At 50.1% G+C, this 18108-nt stretch overlaps 2 protein-coding genes and 1 pseudogene across 2 annotated transcripts; 1 reads left to right on the top strand and 2 right to left on the bottom strand.

Annotated features, from left to right (window-relative positions):
- Nucleotides 1-435: 435 nt before the first annotated feature.
- SAPIO_CDS1658 (uncharacterized protein) lies at nucleotides 436-4651 on the bottom strand (the record flags this gene model as incomplete). The annotated part of the gene is made up of 7 exons (XM_016784879.1): nucleotides 436-493; nucleotides 555-600; nucleotides 651-2582; nucleotides 2735-3032; nucleotides 3935-4199; nucleotides 4262-4389; nucleotides 4448-4651. 7 exons carry the CDS (start codon nucleotides 4649-4651, stop codon nucleotides 436-438), a joined length of 2931 nt encoding a protein of 976 aa, XP_016645636.1.
- Nucleotides 4652-8924: 4273 nt separating this feature from the next.
- Nucleotides 8925-12187, top strand: SAPIO_CDS1657 (annotated as a pseudogene; the record flags this gene model as incomplete).
- Nucleotides 12188-15021: 2834 nt separating this feature from the next.
- Nucleotides 15022-15632, bottom strand: SAPIO_CDS1656 (uncharacterized protein; the record flags this gene model as incomplete). The annotated part of the gene is made up of 2 exons (XM_016784878.1): nucleotides 15022-15134; nucleotides 15218-15632. The coding sequence occupies 2 exons, from the start codon at nucleotides 15630-15632 to the stop codon at nucleotides 15022-15024; spliced, it is 528 nt and encodes a 175-aa protein (XP_016645635.1).
- Nucleotides 15633-18108: the final 2476 nt, after the last annotated feature.

The raw sequence follows: 18108 nt of genomic DNA, 5'->3' as shown, positions 1-18108 counted from the left end.
CGATAACTCAACTACCCTGACGGTGGAGCACATACCCGTAGCAAGACCACGCCAACTGTACTGCCTCCTGAGCTAGGAGCTAACAGTGGAAAGCGCCAGATGGAGGTCAACTCGTATTTCCAAGGTTCCGGGATAGAATATTTAAGTCCTCGCTTCTTTTCTTCACTTCTACGTAAAGAAAATAAGATCCACAGTTCCAATAGTTTGGTTATTATCAGAGAGAGTTTAGTGTATTATTTTGAGCGTCTGTTTTTAACTCATCTTTAAATTGCAATAATACCATTTCTTTATCGTTCCCTTCGCCCCTAGGAGAATTAGGATACCATCTATTTCTTATATTTTATGTAACTTACATGCCTTATATCCTATAATGGCGCAGAATGTACCCATCATGGGATGGCACAAACTTTGATGGTTCCGAGAACTCAGCCGTTATTAAACTCCTCTGAAAATTCCAACCATAAACAACCAGCAGCGCAAGCGACGAGTAGATCTGTCTTACTTGGTTAGGAACACGCAGCATGTAGGGGCTCTTGGTGGGTCTGAATACATACGAAGGCACATCCATGACCACTGGGTTCGCCAGCAGCAGGGCCGCGACTGTCCTCGTTCGTGGAAAAGTTGAGTCGTTGCTCCCGATATTTCTGTACGTTCCAGCGGTTGCTGCGAGATATCTCCCGAATTTTGCGCTGGTCCAAACTCGCTTTCGGCTTTCTTCTCGTCTGTCGGCCCTTCGGGCATCATGTCAATCTTCTTCGAACCATCTGTTTCGATTACACTATCGATCAAATCCAGCAGTGCGCGGCTGTTTGGAAACTTCCATAATGTGAAAAAGGTCCCAAGTGACATGCCTTGTGGCAGGTCTTCATCCGCGATGGATCCCTCTTTGAGTCCTCGTAAGTATGCCACCGCGGGAGCAACTGTCATTGAATTCATAATTCCTTGCATTAAGATCATGTGTAGGCCCTTTCGCAGTTGGAATCTAACTCGCGGGTCCGCTCCGTTTCTCATCCAAAGCTCCAGGACCTTCGACGAAGCTCTGGGTTCCGCAGATCGGAGGGTCTTCATGAGAACTGCATGCCACAACGGCTTACCGGCAAAGTGAACACCCTCAGGGAATACTGCACTTCCAGGGAAGCCGTGGCGGAAGATTTTTTTCATGACATCAAGGCACGCATTTGGTTCCGTTTCGCGTTTAATGGCCCTGGACATGATGAGAAAAAGACGGGTTTCGAGGTCGGAGACTCTCCTACCTCGGAAGGCCCAGTCGATAAATTCCTCATAACCGACAAAGACGCTGAGGTCTAGCAGACACAACGGTTGCTCTCGAGTGGGGTCTCCTTGGATTCCAATACGGCCAAAGCCACACGTTTCATACTGGGTTTGGTCGATGGAAAGCAGGATGCGAAAGATCTCTTCACTTCTGTCCTCAAACCTCATCTGCCTTAGTCTGTGAAGAAACCCGCGAAGAAACGAGCTTGCATCGGAGAATGAGATGAAGTGGAGTTCGTCGTGCTCAAGCTCATTGAAGCCATTGTGGACTCCATTGGCACCATTGTCGATTCCGCTCACACCATTGACGACGGAAAGAATACGGCTGATCAATGGCGACGATTGCGCTGGCGTGGAGTTCATTGCCGCCTCCCACTGTACGTCCATTCGGTACGCCCATGCCATGGCCAGAGTGATCTGATGATCGTCTAATTGACGGGGTGGAGCCGCCTGGCGCTTCAGATATTCTTCAAGAACTTCTGGAATGGATCTGTGTATGAACTTGACGGCCGATTCGTCCGTAACTTCAATTAGCCCGTTACATCGGGACAGGACAGCGATTTCAATAGTTTTCGGCACCTCATCGTCGGACATATTAATATCCGGAAACCATTTGTGAAATTCCAAGTCCGCTATACCCAGCTGTGCACTGATCTGTTTTCTCGCATCCCCTGCAGCCAGTATGGAGAAACAACCAAATGGCATCAAATAAAACTCTTCATTTCTCGGACCGGCGCTATCCACGTTGTCAGACCAGAAGGTGTCGAAGGCCGCGTGGCCCGGATCTCGGCCTTCCGGGGAGAGAAGAATCCCGTACGACCGTAAGATGGTCGCTAGGAGTATGTCGACACTTCCTCGGTATCCGTCATCGATACTGTCGAGGATTTGAGTCAAGAGAGCTTGTAAGTCCGAAGGCGTTCTGGCCACCTGTGCCCGAAGATGCGGGATGGGAATCAACGCATTTAGACCGCGCTCTAGAGACTTCAGAACTAGAGCAACCCAAAGGAAAACACCCTCGGCAGCCCGTAGGATGTCCTGCACGAGCCCCTCGCCTTCGCTATCCCCTTGCTCCTTCCGCTTCCTGAAAGCTCTATGCTCTTCAAGCCTGTCCCTGATAAATCGCTCAATGTCTCGCTCCGTCAATCGGTGGAGGGCGATCCTTTGGTTGCTATCAAACCTTCCTACAAATGGTTCCTGGACCCTGCTAGAAACACATAGTTTGACGTTGCCATTCGAGTTTTCCGTCCACTGCAGCAGCTTGTCGACCAGCTGCCCATGACTCTCGTTGACGCCGCTATCATCGAACTCGTCTAACCCGTCGACGAAGAAGCAAATACAAATTCTTCCCAGTGAGGGGCTCTGCTAGGCGCCACGTACTGAGTCCGGATTGTAATCAACAAATTAAGCCTTTTGCGAGAGAAGTCTAACTCGCGCTGCAGCCGCTGGATATCGTTAGTCTTACCCAGAGATTTTAACGTCGCCCGGCCAGCCGAGAAGACATTCCCTCGCTTCCTCGGCCGACACTCGTCTAAGATGCGTCGTAGCTCGTCGCATTGTCCAACAATGCGCGAGGTTAAGTTGCGGATCTCGGAGTCGAAACCAGGAGATTGAAGCTGAGCTTGGTGATCTCTCAGGTGACCGACCACGTCTGCGATGCCATCCGCCTCACGTTCGACTGTCTTGTGGGCGTTTGGGAGGCCGTCGACCGAGTTGTAGACTTCGATTACCGCTGTGCCGCACTTGATGGCAGTTTCGACAAGCTGAATAATGTTGCAAGCCAAAGATAAGCCACTAACGGGATCCATCGCGGGAGTGAGGCAAATTGGCCATGATGTTTGTTTGAGCAAAGCTGACTGCAGCTGAGATGTATTGCTTGCCTGTTGCGCCATACACTCGCCCTGGATTGGGCATCGTGGCAGCTGAGTTGATGCCTGAGGACAGAACAACCGACATCAGCCAAGCTGCTGCATGAGCCTAGAAAATCATATCGTACTCTTGAACTTCATCACAGTTCTTTTGGTAATATCTCATCTTATATGTATATAACTCTCTATTCTATAGGTGAAGAAAACCTTACATCTCCCTCAGTCAGAACCCAATAAGTACACACGCCGGCTATATTGGACCAGAAGCTGGGAAATGCCTCTTCGTGCCACGGATATCAAGGCGAATTTTAATGGTTTTCCTTCAGGATGTTCCATCTTGGGGATGTTTTCTTGACCGTGGTCCTCCTTACACTGTGCTTGGCCTATTTAAGGTCTCTGCTGAAGATTACTTCGATACACAGGTAGCGGAAGAAAAGCCTAATACTAAATTTCAAAGAAGCGCTTCACAAAAGTGATGGGGAAGTGCGGACATGAAGTGTGCCGGTTCGCACCAGCCGTATGCATTTTCGGGGAGGCCTAAAGAGAGTTCGGACTTATCCCTTAATGATAGTATTTGAATTAGGTAGCGTTAATTGTAGGCGATTAGGGATAACCTGGGCGGTAGGTGTCACGGATGCTTGACTGAGTAGCGCAGAAAGTAGGATGGACCTAGATAAGCTATAAAATACCTATGCTAAAAGAGCGTGATGGCTTATGGCATATACTCCTCGGTGGAGGTAATATCTCCTCTTCTCGGTCCAAAATGCGCATCCCTGTGCGGAGGGAGTCTAGCTCACAGTGAAGGTGAAACAAATCGGGCGAGTGGCCTCATCACAGTCTGTGCCAGCATGGACAAACCCGCCCCCAGGACAGTTCAAGTTAGCGGAGCTCGCTGCAAACGCAATGATCGCGTTAAATCTGTCGCTGCAGTCGGTGTTTCTAACGGGCGTAAACACGTTCGTGGCGTTCTGGCAGGACCTGGTTTCGTATTGAAAGTCGACCTTCAGATTTCCTGGCAGCTGAGCTTGCACCTTGATGGGGCCACCCGGAAGAGGCAGGGGGCTATTTGCCGTATCGTTAGATGGGGTAAAGGAATAGGAAGGAGGAGGAATATGCCAGCTTACACGAAGGACACGGTGTTGGGTGGGAAAAAAATATCGCAGACCCGCTGTGCGAGCGCTTGCACATTCGGGGAGGCGATGACCGGAGTAGCGAAAGCGCCGCCCGGGCATTCAATGCGGCGGAGAAGGGCCTTTTTTTTTCAAGTTAGTGATCCATCATATGTCTAAGTCGTGATGACTTGGATTCACATTAAGGTCCCTGGCAAGGAGAGCAGCACTGGAATTGCCGCCCGATTCATCAACCACGACTATGCCCGTGGTGACGTTGGACACTGAGATGATCGGAGCACTTTCGATGGCTTCTTCGGAGAGGGTGGTGTTCGTTGCCTCATCCTGGGCGAAGATGCCGGATCCAAGGAGTGCAATGGAAGCTAGGGCTACAAAAGGATGCATTGTGGTTGATGTCGATGTTTGATTCAAACAAGAGTAGCTGTTAGAGGTGAGGTGATGAGATTCAGATCAAGGTTGAATTGTTGGAGTTGATGATGAAGAGATCTTTGGTGTAGAAATCCCCCCTTCCACGATGCACGACCTGGATATATATAATGGGCGACATTTGCCTAAAACGCGCGTCGAAACCTACCATATGAAATTGGGTGGTATGTTTTCGAAGTTGTCTTATTTCCCTTTCTCGGATATCCGATTCCGAAAGTAAGCCTCGTGGGTGTATCTGTTGGTTACGGGACGCCACTGAATTTTTGTTTGTGAGGCGGTGTCTTCCAGCTTGGCTTGGGAGACATCCCGATGGCGCCGCGTCACCAAGCTCTAGACTGTACAAACTAGCATATTCTCGAGTATGAGTGCATGTGAAAATGAGGTATGGAAACCAACTTTGAGTACCCCCCGCCCAGGATGGTTTGCATTATACTCTATTCACCTCGATACGTCAATCCTAAGCAACGGCGCTGCCAGTGTGGCATGACGTTTGGGAATTGTCTTGATCGTGAGTACCGAGGATATAACTTACGAGTTTCCAGTCATGACTTACCTGTTAACGATGTGAGCGTTGAAGAGCTTTCGCGGACTGGTCCGAAACATCCTCAACTGCGCGTATAATGACAAAGCGTGTAAGCAAGAAAGCCATGTTGGGACCTCGATAGGATGTACGATTGATAGTTTCGTCGGAATGCCGACGGAACTATTACTTAGTCAGAGGGAAGGACAGTCGTCATTACATAGTACAATTTCCTTGTTGGCGAGGGCCATAGGAAGCCAATATTACCTGGCGTTTCGCTATTTCAGTGCCACCGCTCATCACGAATGCACCGGACTTGTTTGAATTCGTTACCCCAGGCAGAATTCGAGAGAACAAGTTATTTTTGACACGGTTAGAGGTCCGTTTAACGCAACTATTGTTCGACATGATCTTGGATTCTGGACATACATCAGTGTCTGGAACATCTCCAGTAAGGCGGCCGAAACAAGCTCGTAATTGTCTGGCCCCAAATCGCCGAATGCTTGTTGAATAATATTCGTAAGTTCGCTAACCATTCGCATTTTCTTTCCGTGAACCAGTAGGAAGCTTAACCGCAACATCTCCGTTTCAGAGTCTCCGGGTGTCTCGGCATGTCTTTCATTTATTCTTCATGACATCTATGTAGCTCCCAGCCCCTCCTGTCACTTTCACTTTCCAGCCGCGAAATGGGACCCTAGTAAGCCTGGAGTTCCTTTTCACGTTTGGAGATATCTTTCGAAGTTGGCAAATTGGAAGTTGGGAGTTCCAAGCACCCCCCCGCCAAGGTTTCGGCCTCTTTGAGCTCGCTTTCAAGCCTGCGGAGGTGTGTGATGAGTGGCCTGAATTTCGACTCATCAAGGCGCTTCGTTCGACAGATGGATCAGCTTCCAGTGATACTCGTTAATTATTCTTAATTATTCCTGCAACTTGACCTCCTACGTCACCAGTCTCTGGTTACGGATGATATCCGAGGTCGAGGACGAAGGAAGCATTTACGTACTAAGCTTGCCCTCGAATGTGTGTGAAAGATGTCCGTCCCAACTCCAAAATCCACCATATTCACATTTCCGGGCCTGGTCATCAAGAACTGCAATTGCTTTTTAGTGACCTTAGTAGCTCTGGCTTTGCGTTGAACAAGATGAGCGAGGCCACGGTTTTTAGGTCCCGAGTCCCCGTGTCTATCTATAACGTACAGTAGAGCCTCGCTTGTCGAGATGTGGAGAACCGATATCTATCCGCCTCTCGTGCTACATGATCGAGGAGTTAGATATAAAATATCTATATTTATCCTGGGTAATAACAAGACAAGGCTAGAAACTTAGGGGACGACGAGCATTGGGCATGTTCTAAAATTAGAACATCGCTTCCCCACCCTATCCCGAAGAGCTTCCCCTCCAATCCCCACTTCATCTCATCGCGCTCCAACTTGACCAATGACAAGGTACGGGAACTGTGGTAACGACTGTCGTCAGTGTTGGACCGCATCTATACAGACTAAGCTATGTTTCGTTTTATGGACCTCCCTTCAGAGATTGGTCTCGAAGTCGTGACGGCGTCGGTGAATAAGAGATTTCAGGCGGGCACTGAGATTGAGATTAGTTTGCGTAAGAATTTCACCAGCCCAAGGAAACCGTATTTGAGTGGATCTAAAAGAGGCCTTAGAAATTATTTTCCCACCATGTACTCGAAGCCATCCTGGAAACAGACCATATCCACAACTTCGCGAGTTCGGGCGCACTTACCAAGTCGTTACCGTCCTATTCCCTGGACGTTCCATATCACGAAAGCTTCTTCAAACTATGGCAAAGGTATCAGGCGAAGAGAGTGCTGGACCCAAGGCGGCCTCCGACCCAATTTAGCGTCTTCGTGACCGAATCGGCCAGGCGATATTGTAAGGAAGCTGGCCTATCGGATGTGCACTCTTACGAAACAGTGGTCGAAGGTTTATGCGACTGGGGGATGCTCCAGGTAAGGGACCTTGACTGGATGCTACGGCCTTCCATACCGGGCATGCCACCGACGAAGTTCAGCCTTACCAGGGGTGCGTTTGCCGCAGCATGCCGCTTCAACAACGCGGCAGCCGCTAATAGTCTTGTGGCTCACTGCATTCATGATCCCCAATCTAATAGGTCTATGATGGATCATATTCCTTGGGGTTCAGCTTGGCGATATTTTGAACACACGGCTCAGCTGGTTATGCTCTACGGCAGTATCGACGTCTTCGAAACTGTTTACGATGCCTTCCCTGAGGATAAATATGAGCAACCGATAACGCAATACCTGAGGGGTTGTTCGAGAAGCGCCCTCCCCGAAGTTTGAGGGCCATTTGGGAAGTACTCCCGCTAGGCGCGTACGACCCAGACAATTTCTGGGTAATCACAGTGAGGTCGCTAGGCAAGATGTATCTCTCGGGAAAATCCTGATCTTGTTGAGCTTTACCGAGACATGCCATTTGAGAAATCGGGCCGTGAACCACCTCCTCGAACCACAGGCAAGGGAAAAGGATGCTGGGGCCTCTATATAGCTCCCGAGCTGACCTGCAACTACATTGTGCGAAATGCTGCGTTCCATGGACACATTCGGATGCTTGAGTATCTTTTCAACCTTGGATTCGATGTCAACTTTGAGTCAACAGCCTCGGCGAGAAGCCCCCTCGCCACAGTCGCAGGTGCTTTCCAGACCGCTGCAGTGAAATGGCTACTCCAACATGATGCGCCTGTTAATGATGGGTGGGCGTTGACAGAGGCTGCTAAGGCTAGCAGCTTGGAAATAGTTTGCATGTTGGTTTCCTATGGCGCGGATGTTCGAGTTGGGTCTCCACTTCCTATTGTTTCTGCCGTGAAGATAGAGCACACGGGCTATGGTAGATTACTTTCAAAAGCGCGGTGCGCTGGCTCAGGGGGCAAGGGAGGAAGCTCTCAACGAAGCCCGGGACCTTGGCCTGGAAAGTATGGTGGAGCTCATCGAACCCTACTCTTAATGTGCGTAGTCCTCGGGTATTCCTCGAGGGACTACCACTAGCCAAAGATAGCCCAGGACAATGTCATTATAGTCGCCCTCCAATGATGTTATTGATCTGATATTCTACTGAACATGCGAGCCGGCGCGAACCATGAATGAGAAACAGTCGTCTCCCTACGATCATTTATTCGACTGCGACAGTCTGAAATAATGGGGGGGCTTTGGGTAGGGCGATCCTCCGTGACTGTGCCAGGCCGGGGTTGCGGGGACGGGGGGTCAATGGTGACATGTTACAGGCATAAAAGTGTTGGGTGAGGCGAAGCAAGCGTTTATAGAGCGAGGAGAAAATTTGACGGGATAGGGATGAGCAAGCGCGGGAAGGTCTAGCCATATATAAATAGAGACGGGCATAAGAATCAGCTAGTGACACACTGGCCAAGCTCGATCGTCTGTCGTTATATAACAAAGTGTAAAAATAGGGAGGACGGCAGCCCAAGCCCGGCGCATACACATTTCAGGCGCCCTCAACGGTGATACACAACCACATCTGCAAACCCCACTTCGGTGTCTCTACCACTTCTATGAACCTCTCCTTCCACCTGACATCTCTTCGTCGTTGTACCGCATTCTGTCAACTAAACTCTTAGTACCCACGCGCTCGATATCGACTATTGACAAAAAAGATATGGCGGAAGTCGTTGGGGTCGTTTCAGCCGGCGTGGGAATAGTCGCGTTCACCCACCAAGTGACATGTCACATCACCACGCTGCGGGCAAACCGAAGGTTCAACAAGACCAGAGGTGGAAGGGAACTCCGCTCGTCAAGGACCTCGACGATCTCCGCGATGTTGCGTCCCTACTAAGTCCGTACCGCGACATGGTCAACACAATATTCCCCTCGTGTGAGGAGGCTCTACAGGAAATCGATGTCCTTGTCAAAGAAATATCTGAGCGACTCGAAGAGAACCAGCAGAGCGGCTGGGATCGTGTGAGATCTAGCTTTTCCGGCGAGCTTAAAGAGGCTATCGAGAGTGCACAGAAAAAGGTTCGTCATGTTATGTCGAAACTCATGCTTTATTCGTCGCTCGTCACATTAGCCCAGACTCGGTCATGCAGTCTTTTGGACACAACTCGGATGCTGGAACCGCCCACTTCTCAACAAGACTCCTCCGGAGTCGTGGATCTCGCTCTAGAAACAACTGGTAAACCGTCTGAGAACCCTGGAATTCTTCAAGTCGGAGATGATCCGAGGTCGTGTGGTGGTGTCGTGCAGTCACAGAAAAGCCAGATAGCACCCCGGATCAAGCTTCCCTCTTGCGGCCTTCGGCTATGTCAGTGCTCCTGTCATCGCACTCAACGGCGATATGGCTCGTTCTGGAACCTTGAATATTCACCACTGTCCGCTCTCCTCGGCGCGTGCGACAATCCGATATGCTCATCGAAGAGGACTCTCTTGACTGCACGAGTATCTTTATTCAATCTGGGCATCCCGTGGATGGTCACCGGAACACTCGACATTATCTCGTTTGCAGGGGGCTATGTTATTCGCCCACCTCTGCGTCTTCAACGGGTTGCTGATGACAACTCAGCGCCCTTTAGAATAGTCCTAAGAACGTGTTTTGGATCGATGTCGCACGAAGAGGCTAAAGCCCGGCTTCTTGCTCATACACGAAGGGATCCGACTATCCTGCACCAGATTAACACTAAAGGGAAAGACTGCGTTGCAGTAGGACATACTACCTCCTTTGGCCAGAACATGGAATCTAATCTATTTTCTAGCTTGCGATACTCGTTGGCTCAACATCAGAATCTCCTCGGGAAATAATGTCTCTTGTGAGAACATTGGTAGAACTTGGAAGCCCCGTCGTCGACCGCGGTAACGAGTAAGTGCCAATACCTGTTAATTTGAACCTAGCCTAGGCCAGATACAATATATTGACTAACCCTTTTCCATAAGCCTTATGGATGCTTGGATTATGTGGTCGAGAAGTTGTTTCAGACTGGAGTTTCTTCAGAAAATGCTGGATTGCGGATTTGATCCCGATACGATGAACACAAACAAACAATCGTGGGATTATCTGATAAATATGTCTGGCTTACAGCACCGAGGCAATCCCCAGTCAGATCCTTTCCTTGTAGGCTGTTTGGGTACTCTGTCTCAGGGTAGACCTGGTATGCTTGATCACCCTTTCGTTTCGCAAGAATATTTGGACGTTAATGATTATCACATCACCTAGAGTGCCTTGAGCTGCATCCGCTGCACTACGCGGCCCTCGCTGGCGACGTTGGTAGAACTCGGAACATACTCTGCCGCCTCGGGCAAGGATCCGTTGACGGCCCACGAGCTTTTCATGGACAAACCCCTTTGCATCTTGCCGTTGACCACATCGACGTCGTAAAAGCCCTTGTCGACGCGGGACATGGACTAGATCTTGCCGATAAATCAGGAGCCACGGCACTGATATACGCCGCTGCCAGAGGTTGTGTTGACACGGCCATGTTTCTTATCACACGAGGCGCCGACATCAGCGTTAACAGCACTAGTAAATTCGGGACGTGCGTTGACGCCTGCTTCTTTGGCGGTAGCATTAACCTGGGAATTCGAATCCTCGAAGCTGCTCAGTCCCGATATCCCAAGGATGTCGTTGGCTGGCTCGTCTCCCAAGCTATCACTAGGTTGGCGAGAATAACCAAGTACTATCCCAATGACAACTTATGGGGCGATGGGTTTGACTACTTGGTCCGGCATTGCGAAGGGGTAAACTTCACGTTCGAGGACATGAACCGGAACACGAGAGAAAACACTCTAATGCACTACGTCCATGATGCGAGATCGGCCAGAACACTGATCGAGCTCGGTTTTTCTGACCTTAATAGAGCTAACAGCCGAGGTGAATATCCGCTGCATCTCCTCGTAGAGAGGGGCGATCCCGACTTGATTCGCGTCTGTCTCGAGAACGGGGCGGATGTTAACCATCGAGACAATGACCATCATCCCGCACTAGCTAAGCTCATTCGAGCCTTGTGCAGGAGATCAAAGTCGGCAAGGAAGATTATAGACTGCATCAGATTGTTCTTGGAATACGGTGCTGCTGTCTTCGACCCCGATGACTGCATATGCCCATGTGCACCTGACGGTTGTCTCATAACAACGGCTTTCCAGCCGCGACGAGAAGAACAGCGCTATTCTATCTGGAGTCCGTGCGTCATATGGACATTGGAGTGGATATGCCTGATCAAAGAGTATCGCGGCCCAGAGGCATGTAAGAAGACGATTCAATCCTTCATCCGCAAGGCCGTAGTCCAAGAATTGGGCATCACCCACGTCTGCTGCTATATAGCTCGAGGAGAGAGCGTCTCCAGTACGTGGTCAGAAGACTGTAGTGGGCAGAGATACACTGCCAGGGAAGATGCCGAAGAGATCATAGATGAGGAGTCAGAATTCATTGACAAGCTAGAACAGGAGATGGAGGACCTGTCCCTGGAAGATTTGGCGCTCCTTAAGCTTCGCTGGGCCACCGATATTGGAAAGCTCTATAAGAGTTGGCCTGTCGTCGCCAGGGACCATCCTCAAAGGCCGGTAAGCGTTTCCCTTCCCTCTATTGACATGCCAGCATCTCTCTGCGTCTGACACAAACCCTTATTCGTCCTCAGTTCGTCGTAAACAACCGCTGCGACTTCGAATACCACCTCGCAAGATACGCCATTTATCTCGAGCGCAAGCTGGCCGCTGGTCGGAGATTTGGCACGGACGACGAGAGCTGGTACCTGGAACGCGTTGATTTCATAGCGCAAGTACTCATGGCTGCTTCCATTCACCCCGTAGATATCGAGGTCATCATTGACGTTAACACGAAGGAGCCGTACGGAAAAGCCTGCGCCCATCATTTTCGTCAGACGATGCGGAGCAAGTTTAGCGCTTATGGGTGGGAACTCGGCGATGACTCTGACATTTCCAGCGATCCGAGTGAATGCGAGGACTATGAATCAGAGAGTTCTTCTGAGTCGGAATAGATGAGCAGAGGAGCCCTAAATAATATCAGCAGCTCGGATTCCGACTTTGACAGGACAACCTGCCTGTGGTTCCCTTCTCGTGACGGGTGGTCCACAACTAACCCACTTCCTCTGAGCTCATTATACAATTCACGTATTCCTGATGCGTCGGAGGCAAGCCATTGCGGTTACTCTAGTTTCCATCTCCCTGTCAATGGTTTCATGATTAAGGAGGAGATCCATTATGGATGGCGGGACTTGTCCCCCATCCGAACAGGCTTCAACTTGGACGCAGAACATATTAAGGGTATGATTCAATGAGATCCGCAATACTTTGCAGCTCCAGGTCCTGGTCTGTACGGACAGCTTCACCCTAACTCCGGCATAAACACCATGTGTTTTTGTCCATTTACCGCAGTTCGGTGCTCTGACAGTTGACTGGTTTGCAGAAGTCATTGAAGCGTCCATACTGCGTAGAAGCAGGAAGAGGTCAGTTGTGAAATAACGTGCCCCATTCCGAGAACGAGAAACCAGTGTACAAGAACGAGACTTGTAGATTCATTGCTCTATTCAGGACTGGCGACGGCGGTTCCGCTCTCCCAAGCTTTGGACAAGGTGCTTTCTAAATTTATTCCATTTGTAGTGCTAACTTAGTTTAGACATGCAGATCACCTGGCCATGGCACTGACACCTCAGGCGGCGGAACGACAGTTGCGGTAGAATAGAATACTCTAGGCCCTCAAGGTATCTTATGGAGTAGCCTAAAGGGTCAGCAGCTTGCCGTGTACCTCTGGCTGCTATATGGGGGGCGCAGATAATGCTACGTTCTACAAACCTGAACGCTCCACAATAGTGAACTGGGGATTTGGTAGTTCCTTACGTGTTAGCCATATCTTGTGGGTATTCTTCGGGGATCGACGGCAACACCTTGTCGTGGTGAACACAGGGAGACATACCGGCTGTCTGAAGATATCCCATCGTGAGTTCAAATTCATGCCAAACATACCCCTGCCCAAAATAACCATTAGTTACTGTTTGTGTGTCTCAACAGAACGCGCGGAATTGTCTTAAGAGCTGTAAAGGGTGATGAGATTAAGTCGGATCCCTCACGGCGTGTTGACCTGTGCATAAAGGTTGGGAGAACCGTCAATGCCGTAGCAGACGTATCCCTCTACATCCGTACCAATTCCTGCATCGCCACTGAACGTAACTCTGTTGTCCAAAGCGAGGACAACCTGGTTATCACATATCGGCGTAAGTGCCTGCTGACTGCGGAAAGAACAAGGCCCAGGGTAATGAATGAGTGGGACATACCGCGACGTTGGGGACGTCGTCAAAGTCAAACACGATGCCGAATTCTACCCTAGTGATACTACGCATCACCCCCGGTACGAGGTTCAGTTAGCCCACAGTTCTGCTTCTCTAGGGCGTTTGCCACTCTCCTAGAACGTTGAGGAAAGATTAGATTCGCCATACACATAGGCAGTGAGACTGCCCGAAGCAGCTGCATCATAGTGAAAGATGGGCTTCATCGGTGAGTGATCGTCGCTAGTCGTCTCAGAACGGTATTCGGGAACACGGGCCATCTTTTTTCGTTTCGATTCCGGCCTCAATACGGTTCTCCCCACCGTTGTTCGGGTACTCCTGGCTGTAGTCCCAATCGACAACAGTGAAGCGGGCTGATGCATCACAGCAGGTTTTTGGTTAGCATATGGACTCAGTCGAACATCGCCCTCTTTTATCTCCCATAATCGACATGACACCGAGATTTGAAGGGAGAAATGTGCGGAAGGAGTGCCAGGGCAAAACAATTGGCGGACAAAGATAGAAGCTAAGCGTCACGGGTGCTGAAATTCGGGACTTACGTGCGAAGAGTGGCACCTCCAGAGAGTTGCTACACACCGAAGTCAAGGGATAGGTTGACGAGGCGTGATGGTTCCGCTCTGCAAAACTTTCTCTCGATGGAGCCAAATCCAGCCTTCAATATTGGGATAATGCTATGAGCAAGCACACAGACCAAGGCCCACTACATTATTAGAGCTTGAGGCACGACGCTCTCGGAAAACGACTGATACTAGGGGAAGTGTTTTTCTACAGAAATCCAATAGATTATATCATAGCTTCACGGGTACTTGATCCGAATACTCACATATATCTTGTCACCAAAGGCCGGTTTCAGCCAATATCAGCCGGGGCCCGAGGATCGACCCGCTATTGCCGCAGAGCCTACTATCATGGCTGCGAGTGGCTGCGAGTGGCTGCGAGTGGTGGTCTGGGCCGGTGAGCGTCTTGGCCACAATAGAACATATCTACAGCTCCAACAATGGGGAGGCAGGAATAGCGAAACAAATGAGAGTTCTATCAAAGGATCAAGGACACTCGTTTGAAGAGTCTCGATAGGTCAAGGTGGGCTGGGTCTATAAGACATACGTTCGCTACGCGTGTCTTTAGATTCTAGGTGGCTCAGCCCTTCTCCAGTATACACCCTCGGCACCATAACAAACGACTTTACTGACGTCATTGGACAACCACACTAAGCAACCTGGCCTTCCCCGGCGAGTTTTGAGCTTTGAATCTCAATCTTCAAAGTATCGAGTCAACAGGGAATCACTACTAGCACTAAACGCGTAGCCAATCGAGGCCGGTACGACTGTGTCATGCAACTAAGCAACAATATTGCCGTAATCTAGGGCCTCAGCGCGCAGACCTGTGACCTGACAGACTTGTTATTGCACTCAACCGCACTGCGCCCAACACGTTCATAGAACATACGTTTGGGCTTTCAGTGACTTCGTCCAAGCATTTCTTCGTTGTCCATGTAATGATCTAAAATGAGACTGGGCGGATAGACGGATCTAGTTTGAAACTTCAAAGATCTCATATTCCACTGCTTGCATCCCATCGTCCCCAGCCCACCAGTGCCCCCTACCGACAAAGGAGGTGGTCGTCAACCATTGGAAGTCCTTGCCTGCGATTAAATGTTAGTTAGATTACGCGTTAAAATTAGAGAGGGCATGTTGAATAGTAGGTATCACCAGCCAAGGAACGTACAACTAGTCTCGAATGTGGGGTTCGTGAACCAATAATGATCACCTCCCTTGGTAGTCTTGGCTTCGGGATCCCAGCTAGTGAACATGGCAGCGGCCTTGTCAAGCCCTAGATACCCGGTGTAGTGTATGAAGAAGCCGTCACCTGACTTGGAGGTGCCGTGCGTCCGCACGTCAACATGGACCATGCCGCTGGCTTCATCCACCATGGGCCAGTCGCTACCGCCCTCCATCAACTGCACGTCTAAACCCTCGGCTCTGGTGCCCTCTACGCCTTTAAGGAAGCCGCCGGTCAATGGTACCAAACCGCGAGTGGCACCACCCCTGTACGCACCAGAAATGCCGCTCTTCTTGCTCATGTACGCACGCATGTTCATGACGTGGGTAAGCTTGGGGGGTTGCATTCTGATAGCAGCCATGATGACAAGTTGTAACTGATGGAGAATATCAAACAAAAAGATAGAAAAGAAGTGTATTCCTAGAATTCAGTTGGAAAACAATGAGGAACTAAATGTTTGTACCAAGCTCGATCTCTGTGTATTGGGAAATGGGGAGTTGGGTCTGATTCTTTTTAAGAGTTTACAGAATAGGACCGGAGGAGCTTCTTATAGTGGCTCCTTCCACTCCTTCCGCTCCTTCCGCTTGGTAGCCAATTTTGAATTACTTCGTCCAGTATAAGAACGAGTCAGACGGTCGGCCGACCCCGGCTGGGCTATGAGACATCACCGACGCTGGGAAATTAATTTAGCACCACCGTAGTCGACGGTGAGAGATGACTCGTCATGTCGGTTGCATCGCGGTAGAGCTGGGTATACAAAGGAAAAAAGAAAGAAAGCTCCCCATCCGCTGCTTGCTCAAGGAAGGAAAGGAAAGAAGCCGGAAAAAATTCCCCTTTTATGGCTGTATTCATGATGTCAGCAGTTAACTAAGAATACCGTCTGAATCGAGAAGTTTACCTACGGCTTGAATTGCCGTTTTCCTGGCGCAGTTATACCTTCGTCCCTCACCAGGGCTGAATCTCAGGAGGCCTCAGGCGGCCTCTAGTGCTTATTCATTCAGGCATACTGAGTGTCCTATTCAGTGGCCTTAACATAATCGAATTAAGAAGGGTTTTCCATTATGAAATTGCCTCTTTTTCGCATCCTATAGCCTAGAGATATGTGATGTCTTTAGCTAGGACTTCTTGATTATAATATGGGTACATTCTCGGGGGCCTAGGGGGGCTACGTAGCTCGGCGTCTATTCTGGATAGGGGTGCCCGTCGTAGCCTATCTACAGTTCCTCGCCTCAACCGCGTTCAGCCAGAACCGGGAGTCACTACTCTGTAACTCTCGACCAACTATATTCTGGTACTGATGGCCTGCTCTGGATGGATAAGTGCCACGTCAATGGAGTATGCCACAGCGGTCGATCAAGAACGAGCCCTGCCTCCGCGGGTAGGAACGCGAGGTCAGTCTTTGTCTTACTATGGGAAGGTGCTAGGTACAAGGTGGTGGCTACAGCGGCACTGCGTACGGCGAGAGTGAGTGCTACCACTATTCTGTTCCCACTCAAGGACTTCCGCATGGTTAGCCATGGTTAGCCCCGCGTTCGACGGTCCCCCGGCCCTTAAGCGGAATTATTGTCCTCGTCGTAAAGTTCCCAGGAATTCAGTCCGTTCGGCGACCTTGTCTCCAAGTGAAAATGATCGGCTACGGCCTCACGCCAAAACGATGTCTCCCGAGGGTCCCTAGAGACTCGTTGCTTCTCCTAGCATGAGTCCCTGCATGTAACAATCACCAACCAACTTATACCGGTCATTCTGCAGTCTCCGTATGACATGAGGCGTCCGCGCCCCATCAAAGACACAGACCGAGTCCCTGGGCGAGGCATATCTCGGTGCCCAGACATACCGACCGCCCTCACTCCGACAAAAGCGGCCGTACTCAAAGTTCCTCAGTCTAGCGTCCAATTCCGTGGGGTTGAGCGCTTGGTTTGTTCAGCGAGATTCGCTACTTCACTGTTCGGAGGAAAGATATAAGTCGAATGGCTTTAGTCCTAATCATTTTACACTTGTTATAATAAAGACGAAACACTGTTGGGCTTCTTCTGGTGGTACCTGGGCTGCTTATTGGTTTATTAATATCTCTACAAGTGCCTTGATCCCCCGCACCTGTCTGTTGCCGTTCCCTCATTTCTTCTCCCTTCTCTCCCCCCCTCTCCTCGCCTTGACACGAGCGACAACGGCCTTGAAGCACCCCGGTCACGCAATAATGCTGGCTCGTCCTACAAAAAGCTCACGCGCTCTCCTGGACTGTAGCAATCGGATAGCTAAGTCCATAACGCGGCTTCGCAGGGGAGAGATAACAGCACATGTCCTCCTTGACCAGATTTGCGAAGAATTCTACTACCTGTCCACTAGGCTTTCTCCGATAGCTCATGAGGTTGAGAGCTACCGCCGCATCAATCGGAGTCTAGGGGGTGCTGCAAATGTCGTTATGACGGCCATGGTCATATGCATCTGGCATCCGTTTCATCAGCAGAGCAGCTTCTCTGTCATGACAACTTCTATTTCGCTCCCAGAAGAGAGTCAGGCAAGGCCTTTGTTTCTTGCCTGCAAAGATGCCACCCTCCATGATCTCGAAACTCTCAATGGCGAAATAGCGAGTGCCTCGGGAGTTGGCTTGCTTCAGAATCCAGGGGTTCGTCAAGTCTTAATCGTGCTTGCTCTTCTGGTTGGAAACAAACCCCTAGCGATTGCAATCATCGAAAATTACTCCCCGGGCCCCGATTACGACCAACTATTTGGCCCAAACAGCATAAACCGCACACTGTATCCCGACACAGGTCGACAGATCATCCACCATCAAATTTTTGCTGGCGTTGCCACTCTGGACACTGGCTGTGATGTTTGGG

The sequence above is a fragment of the Scedosporium apiospermum genome, assembly GCF_000732125.1.
Source record: "Scedosporium apiospermum strain IHEM 14462 chromosome Unknown SEQ_SAPIO_0066, whole genome shotgun sequence".
Lineage (NCBI taxonomy): Eukaryota > Fungi > Ascomycota > Sordariomycetes > Microascales > Microascaceae > Scedosporium > Scedosporium apiospermum.
The sequence above is the reverse complement of the archived record's forward strand: the minus strand, read 5'-3'. Positions and strand labels throughout refer to the sequence as shown.